General features: G+C 39.8%; 1 protein-coding gene across 15 annotated transcripts in view; it reads left to right on the top strand.

The window, feature by feature from the left end:
• LOC139760399 (uncharacterized) overlaps positions 1 to 16,063 on the top strand; it is a 216,838-nt gene that overhangs the window by 54,153 nt on the left and 146,622 nt on the right. For 9 of the 15 annotated variants that reach the window (XM_071683539.1, XM_071683547.1, XM_071683535.1 and 6 more), the window contains exons 7-11: positions 1,132 to 1,242; positions 2,035 to 2,160; positions 7,158 to 7,325; positions 11,254 to 11,457; positions 15,414 to 15,491. In XM_071683539.1, the coding sequence (XP_071539640.1) occupies positions 1,132 to 1,242; positions 2,035 to 2,160; positions 7,158 to 7,325; positions 11,254 to 11,457; positions 15,414 to 15,491 (687 nt within the window). The remainder of the gene's footprint in view (positions 1 to 1,131; positions 1,243 to 2,034; positions 2,161 to 7,157; positions 7,326 to 11,253; positions 11,458 to 15,413; positions 15,492 to 16,063) is intronic. The other 6 variants (XM_071683542.1, XM_071683541.1, XM_071683545.1 and 3 more) reach the window with 3 other exon arrangements.

The raw sequence follows: 16,063 nt of genomic DNA, 5'->3' as shown, positions 1-16,063 counted from the left end.
GAATATGTTCATGTGTATATGTCTGTCCTTGTGTATATATACATATTCTTATGTTAATATGTATATGTACCTTTGTGTGTGTATGAGCGTTTATGTATTTATACATGTATATGAGCGGATGGGCCATTCTTTGTCTGTTTCCTGGCACTACCTCGCTGATGTGAGAAAAGACGATCAAGTATGATAAATAAAGAATATATGAGTGTGAACAAATGTGGCCTTTGTTATCTTTTCCCAGCACTACCTCGCTTGCACGTAGAGAGGGGTGCCATTTTCATGTATGGCAGGTTGGCGGCGGGAATGGATGAAGGTTGCACGTATGAATATGTGCTGGTGTATATATGTATGTGTCTGTGTACGTATATGTATATATACATTGAAATGTATAGGTATGTATATGTGCGTGTGTGGGCGTTTATGTGTATACATGTGTATTTTGTGGGTTGGGCCATTCTTTTGTCTGTTTCCTTGCACTACCTCGCTAATGCGGGAGACAGCAACAAATTATAAAAAATATGATACGTGTGTATACATATGTATATTTACATATATGTACATATGTATATGTGTATGTGAGTGGATATGACTTTCTTTGTGTGTTTCCTGGAGCTACCTTGCTAACGTGGGAAATGGCGATTAAGTATGATAAAAAAAGATTTCAGTCTTTTTACTGTTTCCTGTTTTAGCAGGGTAGCACCAAGAACAGGTGAAGAAATAGCCTCTTTCACTCACATCCTTTCCTTTACTGTCATGCATATTGGATTAAAACCACAGCCCAGTATCCATAATCAGGCCCCACAGACATTTCTGTGGTTTCCCCTGACTGATGACCTGTAATCTATAAGAATTTTATATATTCAAATATGGAACATCATTAGTTTCTTCTCCAAGAGCAGTATGATTTTTGAAAGAGTTAATGGGCTTATCATGCATTAATGTTAAGTTAAAAAACTGTTTTGATTTTAGGAGACTATGAATGTAATGATTAATTTTTCTTATCCATCTTATGTAGCTTTATCTCATTCAAAATAGGCAGTACTGGTATGTGCAGGTTAGGTAACTATAATTATGGAACTAGTTCTCTTAAATGCATGTTTTGCATCACCACTGACATTCTGTTTGTGTTTATAGTCACAGCTGATGGAAGTCCACCATGAACTAGCAGTATCTCAGGCTGAAGTCACTAATATCAGTCACACTCTTCAGGAAGTACGTCATCGAAACAGACATGAAAATGTTGAGGTGTGTAGTCTCAGAATGGGTTTTATATGAGACTTTTAAAATGTATTATTATTGTTTTTTGTTTTATGTATTCAGGGCAGGGTAGTCTGTGTATGTCTAAAACACCCATCTTCCATTGTTTCATAGGATTTTTATGCAGTTCCCTTCATGTGTTTCTGATCCCATCATGATGTGTAACACTTCTTAAAAGATCACTGCCTTTTGATCCTCACACTCCTTAATCATGTCCTCCCACCTCACTCTTGGTCTTTCACTTCTTCATTTCATCTCACTAATTTATGCCTACTCTGTATTCCCATGTATTCTCTAAAGTAGCGTAAACCTTCATTCTTCACTTTCGCAACATATTCTGACATTTTTATTTCTCACTTTATCCAATCCTCTTCTCACCTTATTATTAAGGAAGTTTTAAGTTTCAAATTGCTCATCATTCATTCTGCAAAGCCAAACCATGTTTTTGGCCTTTACATTAATTTAGGCTTAGCTGTACCTTTTAGAAAGCTCTGTTGCACAAGTCGCACATGTCTTAACTCCTGATAATTTTGCTCAAGCTTCCACCTTATAGCGTACTTTTTGTTACCTTTTCAGATATCTCTACATGTATTCCCCCTTTATGAAGAATGCTCCTAAGTTGCATTGAATTTCATACCTTTCCAGAGAAATACAGTCACTATATAGATTACTATAGATTCTCCTTATGAGTTTTTCTTATAATTTAATTGAAATGTGTCTTTTGAAAATAATTCTGTATAAAGGATTTGTAATTAATTCATTGTTGGGTCTATGTTTCAGGTTACCCGTAAGGAAGAGGTCATCCGTCATTTGTTGTCTAAACAGTCCTCTTTCAAGAAAGATTCTGTTAAAGGGTCTTCTCCATCTCTGTGTGAGCTAGACACTGTTATTACAGGAGAAAATAATGTAAGTATGTAGACGTGTGGTGTCACTGGGGACTTTGATGTTTATTGATAAGAGTCTTAGAGTGATGGATGGGTTTACAGAATGCTTTGGAGGTGAATGGGAGCAGTGTGGGAGGTGAATCAGTTACTGTTTGCAGATGACATGGCTCTGATGGTAGTCTCAAGAGAGAGTCTGGTGACAGTTTAGAGGAGTGTATGAAATAAGGTAAAAGAGAGTGAATGGACCTCCATGGTGTCGCTTTTAGCATTCCTAACTATTATACATTCACGAGCCACCCAGAGTTGAGCACATAGGTTTCAGTCCTGGTTGTGGCAGTCTGTCCATAGTCAACCCAGTTGTTCATCCACCCCTAAGAGGTTGGTGAGTAAAATGGGTGCAAGGAATAGAGTGAACTGGAACGTTGTGGTATACCTGGGTCGACTTGCTGTTAATGGACTGAACCAGGGCATGTGAAGTGTCTGGGGTAAACCATGGGAAGGTCTGTGGGGCCTGGATGTGGATAGGGAGCTGTGGTTTCAGTGCATTACATATGACAGCTAGAGACTGAGTGTGAACGAATGTGACCTTTTTGTCTGTTTTACTGGCACGACCTCACTGAAGCAGGTGGTAGCAATGCTGTTTCCTGTGGGGCGGGGTAGCAACGGGAATGGATGAAGGCAAGCAAGTATGAATATATACATATGTATATATGTAAATGTCTGTGTATGTGTTTGTATATGTTGATATATGAATGTTGGTTTGCGACATGGGTGCATCATGTCTCCATGGATGTTTGATTTGTCCATGGATGGGGTTGTTAGGAAGTTGAATGCAATAGCTTTAGAGAGAGGGGCAAGTATGCAGTCTGTTGTGGATGAGAGTGCTTGGGAAGTGAGTCAGTTGTTGTTCGCTGATGATACTGCGCCGGTGGCTGATTCTGGTGAGAAACTGCGGAGTTTGGTGACTGACTTTGATAAAGTGTGTGAAAGAAGAAAGCTGAGAGTAAATGTGAAAAAGTCTTAATTAGTGTGAATTAGTGTTAAAGGACAAGTTAATTGGGAGGTAAGTTTGAATTGAGAAAAACTGGAAGTGAAGTGTTTTAGATATCTGGGAGTGGATTTAGCACTGGATGGCACCATGGAATTGGAAGTGAGTCACAGGGTGTGGGAGGGGGTGAAGGTTCTGGGAGCGATGAAGAATGTGTGGAAGGCGAGAACATTATCTTGGGGAGCAAAAATGGGTATGTTTGAAGGGATAGTGATTCCAGCAATGTTATATGGTTGCGAGGCGTAGGGTATTGATAGGGTTGTGCAGAGGAGGGTGGATGCTTTAGAAATGAAATGTTTGAGGACAATATGTGGTGTGAGTGAGGTGGTTTGATTGAGTAAGTAATGAAAGGGTAAGAGAAATGTGTGGTCATATACATGACAGCTAGAGACTGAGTGTGAACGAATGTGGCCTTTGTTGTCTTTTCCTAGCGCTTCCTCATGTGTGTGCTGGGGTTGTTATTTCATGTGTGGCGGGGTGGCGACGGGAATGAATAATGGCAGCAAGTATGAATTATGTACATGTGTATACATGTATATGTCTGTGGATGTTTATATACACAGACATTCTATTTTACTTTGTCGCTGTCTCCCATGTTAGCGAGGTAGCGCAAGGAAACAGACGAAAGGATGGCCCAACCCACCCACATGCACATGTATATACATACACATCCACACATGCAAATATACGTACCTATACATTTCAACGTATACATATACATACACACAGACGTATACATATATACACATGTACATAATTTATACTGTCTGCCTTTATTCATTCCCATCGCCACCCCGCCACACATGAAATAACAACCCCCTCCCCCCGCATGTGCACGAGGTAGCGCTAGGAAAAGACAACAAAGGCCACATTCGTTCACACTCAGTCTCTAGCTGTCATGTAATAATGCACCGAAACCACAGCTCCCTTTCTACATCCAGGCCCCACAGATCTTTCCATGGTTTACCCCAGATGCTTCACATGCCCTGGTTCAATCCATTGACAGCACGTCGACCCCGGTATACCACATCGTTCCAATTCACTCTATTCCTTGCACGCCTTTCACCCTCCTGCATGTTCAGGCCCCGATCACTCAAAATCTTTTTCACTCCATCTTCCCACCTCCAATTTGGTCTCCCACTTCTCCTCTTTCCCTCCACCTCTGACACGTATATCCTCTTGGTCAATCTTTCCTCTCACATTCTATCCATGTGACCAAACCATTTGAAAACACCCTCCTCTGCTCTCTCAACTACACTCATTTTATTACCACATATCTCTCTTACTCTTTTATTATTTACACGATTAAACCACCTCACACCACATATTGTCTTCAAACATCTCATTTCCAGCACATCCACCCTCCTCTGCACAACTCTGTCTATAGCCCATGCTTCGCAACCATATAACATTGTTGGAACCGATGTTCCTTCAAACGTACCCATTTTTGCTTTCCGAGATAATGTTCTCGACTTCCACACATTCTTCAATGCTCCCAGAACTTTCGTCCCCTCCCCCACCCTATGATTCACTTCCACTTCCATGGTTCCATCTGCTGCCATATCCACTCCCAGATATCTAAAACACTTCACTTCCTCCAGTTTTTCTCCATTCAAACTTACCTCCCAGTTGACTTGTCCCTTAACCTTACTGTACCTAATAACCTTGCTCTTATTCACATTTACTCTCAGCTTTCTTCTTTCACACACTTTACCAAACTCAGTCACCAGTTTCTGCAGTTTCTCACACGAATCAGCCACCAGCGCTGTATCATCAGCGAACAACAACTGACTCACTCCCCAAGCTCTCTCATCCCCAACAGACTGCATACTTGCCCCTCTTTCCAAAACTCTTGTATTCACCTCCCTAACAACCCCATCCATAAACAAATTAAACCCATGGAGACATCACACACCCCTGCCGCAAACCAACATTGAGAACCAATCACTTTCCTCTCTTCCTACATGTACATAAGCCTTACATCCTCGATAAAAACTTTTCACTGCTTCTAACAACTTGCCCCCCACACCATGTATTCTTAATACCTTCCACAGAGCATCTCTATCAACTCTATCATATGCCTTTTCCAGATCCATAAATGCTACATACAAATCCATTTGCTTTTCTAAGTATTTCTCACATACATTCTTCAAAGCAAACACCTGATCCACACATCCTCTACCACTTCTGAAACCACACTGCTCTTCCCCAATCTGATGCTCTGTACATGCCTTCACCCTCTCAATCAATACCCTCCTATATAATTTTGTAGGAATACTCAACAAACTTTTACCTCTGTAATTTGAGCACTCACTTTTATCCCCTTTGCCTTTGTACAGTGGCACTATGTAAGCATTCCTCCAATCCTCTGGCACCTCACCATGAGTCATACGTACATTAGATAACCTTACCAACCATAGGATAGGGGAGAAAGTGGGAGAAGTGGGAGACCCAATTGGAACTGGAAAGATGGAGTGAAAAAGATTTTGAGTGATCAGGGCCTGAACATGCAGGAGGGTGAAAGACGTGCAAGGAATAGAGTGAATTGGAACGATGTGGTATACAGGGTCCGACGTGCTGTCATTGGATTGAACCAGGGCGTGTGAAGCGTCTGGGGTAAACCATGGAAAGTTCTGTGGGGCCGGGATGTGGAAAGGGAGCTGTGGTTTCAGTGCATTACACATGACAGCTAGAGACTGAGTGTGAACGAATGTGGCCTTTGTTGTCTTTTCCTAGCGCTGCCTCGCACACATCTGGGGATAAGGGGGGTGCAATTCCATATGTGGCGTGGTGGCAACAGGAATGGATGAAGGCAGCAAGTATGAATATGTACATGTGTATATATGTATATGTCTATGTATGTATATGTATGTATACAATGAAATGTATAGGTATGGATATGTGCGTGTGTGGGCATTTATGTACATACATGTTTATATGGGTTGGTTGGGCCATTCTTTCGCCTGTTTCCTTGCGCTACCTCGCTAACGTGGGAGACAACGAATAATATGATGAATGAATAAATTAAGGAAAAGGAACTTTTACGAATTTTCCCCATGATAAAATTATCCAGTTTGTATGATATTAGTAAAGGTCTATACTAACTGGATAGCTTTGATATAAGCAAAATTTGTAAACAGTCCCCTTTCCTGTCCATATAATGAAAATTCTACGATGGGCATGATGCCAGACCTAAACACCACCATCCGGTAACAGTTGTTTATCAATGGCATCTTAGCTACGTTTCTTCTTTGTAAATCATCTGACTGTTCTTGGTCTTCCATCTCATTCAATGTATGTCCCCAGATGATGTGATCATTTCACGAAAGAGCACTTGGGAATTTGTCGTGTTTCATTTTTCATGTGGTTTTATGCATATATGGTATATCCGCAATTTAACAGCCAATTTAACTAAGTGTGCATACATGCACACTTAGTTACCTCAGCTTGAGCTTATGAGGACAAATCCTTGTTAGCTCTTTCTTCTGTTCTTGTTTTTGGAAAGTGATAATACAGGAGGTAGGGTTTCGAGCTTACTGCTCCTTCTTGTTAGTTGTTTCTTACACATAAGAAGGAAAGGTTTCCAGCTTACTGCTTATTCCTATTAGTTGTTTCTTCAACTTACAGGAGATATGCAGGTAGTATTCTTACCTCCCCATCTACATGGTTAGGGGATTAGGGCCACAGATAGATGTGTGGGCATTTAAAATTTTGGATTAGTAGCCCAATGTAGTTTTAAATGACACCACTGATTCCAATAGCCCAATATAATATGTGAACACAGCACTGATTCCACTGTGTCAGCTGTATCCTACAGATACATGGATTTCCCCATTCTTTTGAGGACAAATTCCTATTTTCCCCAGCTATTTTCAAGAAATTTATTGTGATATAATGCATGATATCTTATAAAGTCATTAAAACTAGCTAAGAAGGGTTTCTCTTTGTTGAGTGCCTTATTATTTTTTTAGGTTGAGGCACAATTGAGTGAGAATATTGATGTCTTAGCAAGTCGATTAGCAGAGCTGGAAGAGGAGTGCCAACAATTGCAAAATGAACATAGAGCACTCCAAGACATCCATGCCCTTTGTACACCAACTATCAATATGCTTCAGGAACAACTTAATAGATCTCATCAGGTTAGTTGTATGTTTGACATATATATAATTTTTTTCATTCTTCTTCTCTGCTTGGCATTCATAGTGGTTATGATTGTTATTCTATTTACCTTTTGTGTAGATGATTATATTTGACTGTCTTTCTGTATCTCTCATACCCATTCCTTCTGGGAACTCTCATTAAGGGGTTGCTGCAGAAATATAGTCTCCATTTATCCTTGTCCTTCCAAGCCTCCTTTGCATATGCCATTCCATGCATTCTTCCCCGTTTTTATCATTTAAAAACAAATCATTGGTTCAGTAATCTCTTAAGAGAGCTTCAGTGTTTTTTCAGGTGAGTGAGAAATGAAACTTTATAGAGTAATATATGATGTAAAATGCATTAATTAATTTCAAGTTAACAGTATGTCTTTTGATGATATTTGTTTGTCCAGCTTGTACTGGAAAGTTAAACATGTTTATTGCCTATTGTAGTAAGTATTTCTCATTTCACTATGTGAGAGGTGTAGTATTGAGAGAGACAACAAGGGTGTGCTGAATTAGTTTGGATGTATGGAGGAAATGAGTGAAGACTGACTAAGAGGATCTCTGTGGCAGAAATAGAGGGAGCAAGGGAAAGGGGACGCAGCACCAGGATGATGGAGAATGGCTTTAGTTTCTTACATCCACACTCTAGCTGTCATGTATAATGTACCAAAAACCGGAGCTCCATATCTACAGCCAAATCCCATGATTGTTTTGTATGTCCTGGTTCTGCCCATTCACAGCAGGTTGATCCATGTATACCAAATTGCTTCAAAGCACTTTATTCCAGGTGCACCTCACACCTTCCTGCTTGTTCAGTCCTCAGTCATTTCATACATCTTTCACTTCATCCTTCCATATCCAGTTTGGTTCCCCCTTTTCCTTGTCGCCTTCACTTTTGTCTTATATGCCCATTTTCCTCACTCATCCTCTCGATATGTCCACACAATTTCAGCCTTCTCAACCATATTTTTTTGAATGCCATACCTCTGTCTTATCCTGTTTTTTTTTTTACTCAATCAACCTTTCTTACACCCCGTATTGCCTCATGGATTTCATTTCCAAGGCATTCACCTTCTTCCACACTTTTTGAAATTGGGCCTGAGCCTCACGTTCATACAACACCATTGGGACTACTATGCTGTCAAACTCACCATCTTTGTGCTAAGAACAAATGAAGAAATGGCTTTATTTGCTTTCTTGTATATTATTGATTTAGGGACACATTTGACTGTCTTAATTTTGTTTTACAATTGGAATTCCTCAAATGTTGGTTTGTATCATTGTATGTTTATCTTCAATGCATTGGCAGTATTTGACGATCATTCATAAAATATCATTGGGTTTATTAAACTATGAAACATCATCTGCATGGATGGAATTATTTTACTAACCCACAATGAAGAAAAGAGTAATATTTAGCATAGTTTTGTTAATCTTGTCAGCATTGTGACTCAGCTTTGCATGTCTGTTTAACCTCAAAAATTAATTGATGAAGCGTATTCCTTATTAACGAACATGTCAAGATAAAACATACTTAACCCTTCAGCAACCATTTATGACTAAAATTATATGAATTTTTCTTGTTGCCAAATATGACTCAAGTCCATAGCTCTCAAAAAGTAGTTTGTATATCCTTTGCTATTTGCTGACCCACCCCAACTAAGAAATGGCATCAAGATTCAATAAGGTGCTGTCCCAACACAGTGGCTGAAATGGCAGACATAAATCCCAATTCAACTAATGGCCACCATCTATGTTATGATTTTTTTTTAGGTAATTAATGGTTGATATAATGTCTGAATGCAAGTGGGTGATATGTACTATGACGCATAGATAATGATAATATACAATGATTTTGACAAGTCTTTTTGAGTTGACAATACTGGACTGCTTAGCATCCCTTTAAATCATGTATATTTTTTTTATGCCTTTTACAGTTTGTTCATCATTATGAGTGTGTTAACTATTTTTTTTTTTTTTTGCTTTGTCGCTGTCTCCCGCATTTGCGAGGTAGCGCAAGGAAACAGACGAAAGAAATGGCCCAGCCCACCCCCATACACATGTATATACATACACGTCCACACACGCAAATATACATATGTACACAGCTTTCCATGGTTTACCCCAGACGCTTCACATGCCTTGATTCAATCCACTGACAGCACGTCAACCCCGGTATACCACATCGCTCCAATTCACTCTATTCCTTGCCCTCCTTTCACCCTCCTGCATGTTCAGGCCCCGATCACACAAAATCTTTTTCACTCCATCTTTCCACCTCCAATTTGGTCTCCCTCTTCTCCTCGTTCCCTCCACCTCCGACACATATATTCTCTTGGTCAATCTTTCCTCACTCATTCTCTCCATGTGCCCGAACCATTTCAAAACACCCTCTTCTGCTCTCTCAACCACGCTCTTTTTATTTCCACACATCTCTCTTACCCTTCCGTTACTTACTCGATCAAACCACCTCACACCACACATTGTCCTCAAACATCTCATTTCCAGCACATCCATCCTCCTGTGCACAACTCTATCCATAGACCATGCCTCGCAACCATACAACATTGTTGGAACCACTATTCCTTCAAACATACCCATTTTTGCTTTCCGAGATAATGTTCTCGACTTCCACACATTCTTCAAGGCTCCCAGAATTTTCGCCCCCTCCCCCACCCTATGATCCACTTCCGCTTCCATGGTTCCATCCGCTGCCAGATCCACTCCCAGATATCTAAAACACTTCACTTCCTCCAGTTTTTCTCCATTCAAACTCACCTCCCAATTGACTTGACCCTCAACCCTACTGTACCTAATAACCTTGCTCTTATTCACATTTACTCTTAACTTTCTTCTTTCACACACTTTACCAAACTCAGTCACCAGCTTCTGCAGTTTCTCACATGAATCAGCCACCAGCGCTGTATCATCAGCGAACAACAACTGACTCACTTCCCAAGCTCTCTCATCCCCAACAGACTTCATACTTGCCCCTCTTTCCAAAACTCTTGCATTCACCTCCCTAACAACCCCATCCATAAACAAATTAAACAACCATGGAGACATCACACACCCCTGCCGCAAACCTACATTCACTGAGAACCAATCACTTTCCTCTCTTCCTACACGTACACATGCCTTACATCCTCGATAAAACTTTTCACTGCTTCTAACAACTTACCTCCCACATGTATAGTTCTAATAGTTCTAAATGCCATGCTGTTTGGTAGCCATTTAAATCTGGCAGTTTTGTTTTATATGCCCCTTTCAATATATGTATCATAAGTGTAAGGAGCAAGAAATCTTACTTTTGAGGAAATTTATACTGTTCTGCAGGCATTACCAATAAATATTTTATTTTTATTTTTCTTCCCTGTCACAGCATTGTGACAGGGAAGAAAAATATCTTTTTAATTTGCTTTAGAATTGACACTTTAAAGGAATGCAGATGCAAATTTATTACATGGCTGAAGGGTTAAAGCTGCTCCACTTGTAGATGTCATATTTTTCATCTCAAGTATTTTGATAAAGGCAGATGCAACATTCTCATAGCTTTCTTAATTTGCATATACACCACATCAAAAAACTGAATTTGGTATGTAAGTTTATAAGATGATTTACTCATAATGTAAATAATATCAATTGTCTAAGGATGCATGACATTGAAAATGAGACTGACATAGTACTTAAAGGAACACAGTGGTAGCATCATCAAAAGTAGCTCAATAGATGAAGTTTTCTTGTGTTGGTTAGTATGAGATGTACTCTGACAAACATTTTCTTAAACCTAAATCAGAATTAGTGTTTAAAGTGTATTCACTCTGCATTGGAAAATTTAAAAGTAGCACACTTAACATCTGCACACACAAGATTATTTTTAACAGATGTGAGCACTTAACCACCTGATACTCCACCAATATAGACACAGGTGGAGTTGCGCACAGTACTAACAGCCGAGGTAGCCCAGCGACATGATCAGCTAGTCAACCTCAGAGATGAATTGAAAGATCAGGAGCAGAAGCATCATGAAACTCGGATGCAGCTCCAGCTTAAGACTCATGTTATTAAGGATCTCCGAAAGGAAGTACGAGATTTGAAGGAAAGGCAATTGGCCACTGATGACAAGGTAATTAATTTTCATAGAAAATTTGAACTATGAAAAAATAAACCATTTAAAAACATTTAGAAATTAACCAACTATTTAATGATCCTCTTATTCTCCTTTGGAAACAGTATTTTCTTCATTTGATAAGTATTTCAGAAATTAATATTTGTCTTAATTAACTATCAGAGGTGGTTATAGAGACACCATGAAGTGAAAGCCAGACTACAAGGCAGAGTGGGTATCCTCTTCTTAGTTAGCTGGCCACTGAGAGTAATCTTTTTTTAAGCAGGGTTGTTTTAAATGCTCTGGTCAGGTCATATTGCCAATGCTAACAAGTGGTTAACCTCACCTTGTGCAGGAGGTAATTGGGCTTGCTGGTAGTAGCAAACAATAGAGTTCTTTAGTTATGATCTTTCCAACTTGTTAAGTATGCACTGGGGAAACAGTCTTTTTTGTCCGTTTTCCTGGTGCTACTTCACTGAAGCTGGGTTTAGCGATGCTGTTTCCTGTTGGGTGGGGTAGCGCCAGGAATGGATGAAGGCAAGCAAGTATGAATATGTACTTGTGTATATGTTTGTATAAGTGTATGTATATGTTGATGTGTATATGTATGTTTAGTGCATGTATGGGCATTTATGTATATATATGTGTATATCTGTGAGGTGCCTGAGGATTGGCAGAATGCGTGCATAGTGCCATTGTACAAAGGCAAAGGGGATAAGAGTGAGTGCTCAAATTACAGAGGTATAAGTTTGTTGAGTATTCCTGGTAAATTATATGGGAGGGTATTGATTGAGAGGGTGAAGGCATGTACAGAGCATCACATTGGGGAAGAGCAGTGTGGTTTCAGAAGTGGTAGAGGATGTGTGGATCAGGTGTTTGCTTTGAAGAATGTATGTGAGAAATACTTAGAAAAGCAAATGGATTTGTATGTAGCATTTATGGATCTGGAGAAGGCATATGATAGAGTTGATAGAGATGCTCTGTGGAAGGTATTAAGAATATATGGTGTGGGAGGCAAGTTGTTAGAAGCAGTGAAAAGTTTTTATCGAGGATGTAAGGCATGTGTACGTGTAGGAAGAGAGGAAAGTGATTAGTTCTCAGTGAATGTAGGTTTGCGGCAGGGGTGTGTGATGTCTCCATGGTTGTTTAATTTGTTTATGGATGGGGTTGTTAGGGAGGTGAATGCAAGAGTTTTGGAAAGAGGGGCAAGTATGAAGTCTGTTGGGGATGAGAGAGCTTGGGAAGTGAGTCAGTTGTTGTTCGCTGATGATACAGCACTGGTGGCTGATTCATGTGAGAAACTGCAGAAGCTGGTGACTGAGTTTGGTAAAGTGTGTGAAAGAAGAAAGTTAAGAGTAAATGTGAATAAGAGCAAGGTTATTAGGTACAGTAGGGTTGAGGGTCAAGTCAATTGGGAGGTAAGTTTGAATGGAGAAAAACTGGAGGAAGTAAAGTGTTTTAGATATCTGGGAGTGGATCTAGCAGTGGATGGAACCATGGAAGCAGAAGTGGATCATAGGGCGGGGGAGGGGGCGAAAATCCTGGGAGCCTTGAAGAATGTGTGGAAGTCGAGAACATTATCTCGGAAATCAAAAATGGGTATGTTTGAAGGAATAATGGTTCCAACAATGTTGCATAGTTGCCAGGCGTGGGCTATGGATAGAGTTGTGCACAGGAGGATGGATGTGCTGGAAATGAGATGTTTGAGGACAATGTGTGGTGTGAGGTGGTTTGATCGAGTAAGTAACGTAAGGGTAAGAGAGATGTGTGGAAATAAAAAGAGCGTGGTTGAGAGAGCAGAAGAGGGTGTTTTGAAATGGTTTGGGCACATGGAGAGAATGAGTGAGGAAAGATTGACCAAGAGGATATATGTGTCGGAGGTGGAGGGAACGAGGAGAAGTGGGAGACCAAATTGGAGGTGGAAAGATGGAGTGAAAAAGATTTTGTGTGATCGGGGCCTGAACATGCAGGAGGGTGAAAGGAGGGCAAGGAATAGAGTGAATTGGATCGATGTGGTATACCGGGGTTGACGTGCTGTCAGTGGATTGAATCAGGGCATATGAAGCGTCTGGGGTAAACCATGGAAAGCTGTGTAGGTATGTATATTTGCGTGTGTGGATGTATGTATATACATGTGTATGGGGGTGGGTTGGGCCATTTCTTTCGTCTGTTTCCTTGCGCTACCTCGCAAACGCGGGAGACAGCGACAAAGCAAAAAAAAAAAAAAAAAAATGTGTATATTAGTGGTTGGGCCATTCTTCATCTGTTTTCTGGCACTACCTTGCTGATGCGGGAAATGGCATTCAAGTTCAAGTATAATGAATAGATTAATGAGTATAATTTGTAGAGGTGCTATGAATTTCCATGCAATAGACGAATCTAAGAAGCAGCTCTGCAATATACTGAGAAGAGGAAAAGCCGAGTTAAGATTTGCATTGCTAAAACCAGCTCCAGTATTTACTTTACCAAGGGGCTTGTTAAGATACTTTATGCCCTTTATGAGTTTTGCAAGCTGTTCATGCTTTTGCTTTCCGCAAAGCTTTGACTGCTATATAGGCTTCACGTTTTTACAGGTTTTACAACTTGCACCAGTTTCAGAGTTACAGCTTTTCTGATGGGTTCAGCAAAATCTCATAGCCATAAATCATCAGCTTTATTACTCATTCTTGATGTACTCAGTAAATGCAACAAAAGTTGTACCTTATTTAAGGGAGTAGTACGCATTTTCCCAAAAGTGGGCAGGTATTATTCATACTTGGCTTGCACTGACTTGCTTAGTCATAATAGCTCTACTTGCTGTTATCAGAAGTTTCTCATTACATTCTTCTTGGTGGGCACTATACTGATATCAGAGTCACATTCTATTTGAAATGATTGTTGATAAAAAAAAATGGATGGCCATGACAGGCTTAAGAAGTTTAAAACTGCGTTGAAGCTATTAAGGAAGATTGATGCCAATTTTGATAAACTTTCATATTGGAAGTAGAACTATATAAGATTCCATAAAAGGTTTAATAAGTCTGGTGACTTGAAAAAACTTCAAACAGTGAAGAGTAGAAAATTTGATGATCTTGAAAATCCTCAGATGCTTCATGTAAGCAGACCTTGCAATAACATTGTAGTGGGTGTAGGAAACGTTTTGTAAACCAAAGCTCTGGGTTTGTGGAAATATTGTAACTAGATGGGGAAACAAATGATGCTGTTTCAATAAGTTGGCTTGTTAACTTTAAAGTGCATCATAATCTGTATTGATTTGGACTTAGTATTGTTGTATCTGCTCTTATTTTTGTTTTTGCAGTCTACAGAAGAGTTAATTTGCTTTCTCAGTAAACTTGAGGTTGTTACTTGAAAAATGGTATGAATTAGAAGCCTTTTCTTGTTCAGGACTGCTTGCCATATAATCCATATAATCTTGGAGAATTTATAAAGTACAGAGGAGCAATATTTGTTTGAAGTATTAGAAACTTTTTTCCTTTAGCAATGTACAGACTGTAGAAGCCATTGCATTCTTATGCTCTTAAATTCAGTACGTGTGCCTGAGAACCACTTGGCTCCTGCAGCAAAGAGAGTTGCCACCTGGAGGTTGGGTTGAACCACTAGTTAGTTAAAGCTGTGTGACTACTAATCAAATTTTAGGATTATGTTCAATTTCGATATTTATTGTTGAGTTATTATAGTAGCATTTTTATGAGGAAAGAAATGCTACTTTGTTTGGCTTTTTGTTTAATGGCATCTGTACTGCTGCTTTAGACAGGTTTTGAAGGCATGTAATTGTGTAGTTTGTATGTAACTCAGTTTGAAATAAAAGATAAAAGCCAATATTTATTTAGGATAAATTTTTTTGATTTTTCATAAGGTCTTTGTTTTTGCTCTGTGTGTCATACTTTGGCATTTTCCTTTTTGTGCTTATTTGTTGCATGTTTGTATTATTAATTGTAGTTGTTGGAAATATCTAGTGTGGTGTAACTTTCCAGAATGCTTTAACTCCATTGAAGGATGGTTTATGCAATGGTATGAAGGGGACTATATCTGCAGAAACACAGACATGTGAGGTGGGTGTTCTTGTTCTTTCTAAGAATATGATTTTAAGAACATGGATGGTTTAGTTTAACAATATGTATAAGAAAGAATACACACACAGACATATACATATATACACATGTACATAATTCATACTGTCTGCCTTTATTTGTTCCCATCGCCACCCCGCCACACATGGAATAACAACCCCCTCCCCCCTCATGTGTGCGAGGTAGCGCTAGGAAAAGACACCAAAGGCCCCATTTGTTCACACTCAGTCTCTAGCTGTCATGTAATAATGCACCGAAACCACAGCTCCCTTTCCACATCCAGGCCCCACACAACTTTCCATGGTTTACCCCAGACGCTTCACATGCCCTGGTTCAATCCATTGACAGCGCGTCGACCCCGGTATACCACATCGTTCCAATTCACTCTATTCGGAATGATGTGGTATACCGGGGTCAACGTGCTGTCAGTGGATTGAACAAGGGCATGTGAAGCGTCTGGGGTAAACCATGGAAAGTTGTGTGGGGCCTGGATGTGGAAAGGGAGCTGTGGTTTCGGTGCATTATTACATGACAGCTAGAGACTGAGTGTGAAC

Source organism: Panulirus ornatus, chromosome 36 (genome assembly GCF_036320965.1).
Source record: "Panulirus ornatus isolate Po-2019 chromosome 36, ASM3632096v1, whole genome shotgun sequence".
NCBI lineage: Eukaryota > Metazoa > Arthropoda > Malacostraca > Decapoda > Palinuridae > Panulirus > Panulirus ornatus.
This window is presented reverse-complemented; position numbering and strand designations above follow the sequence as displayed.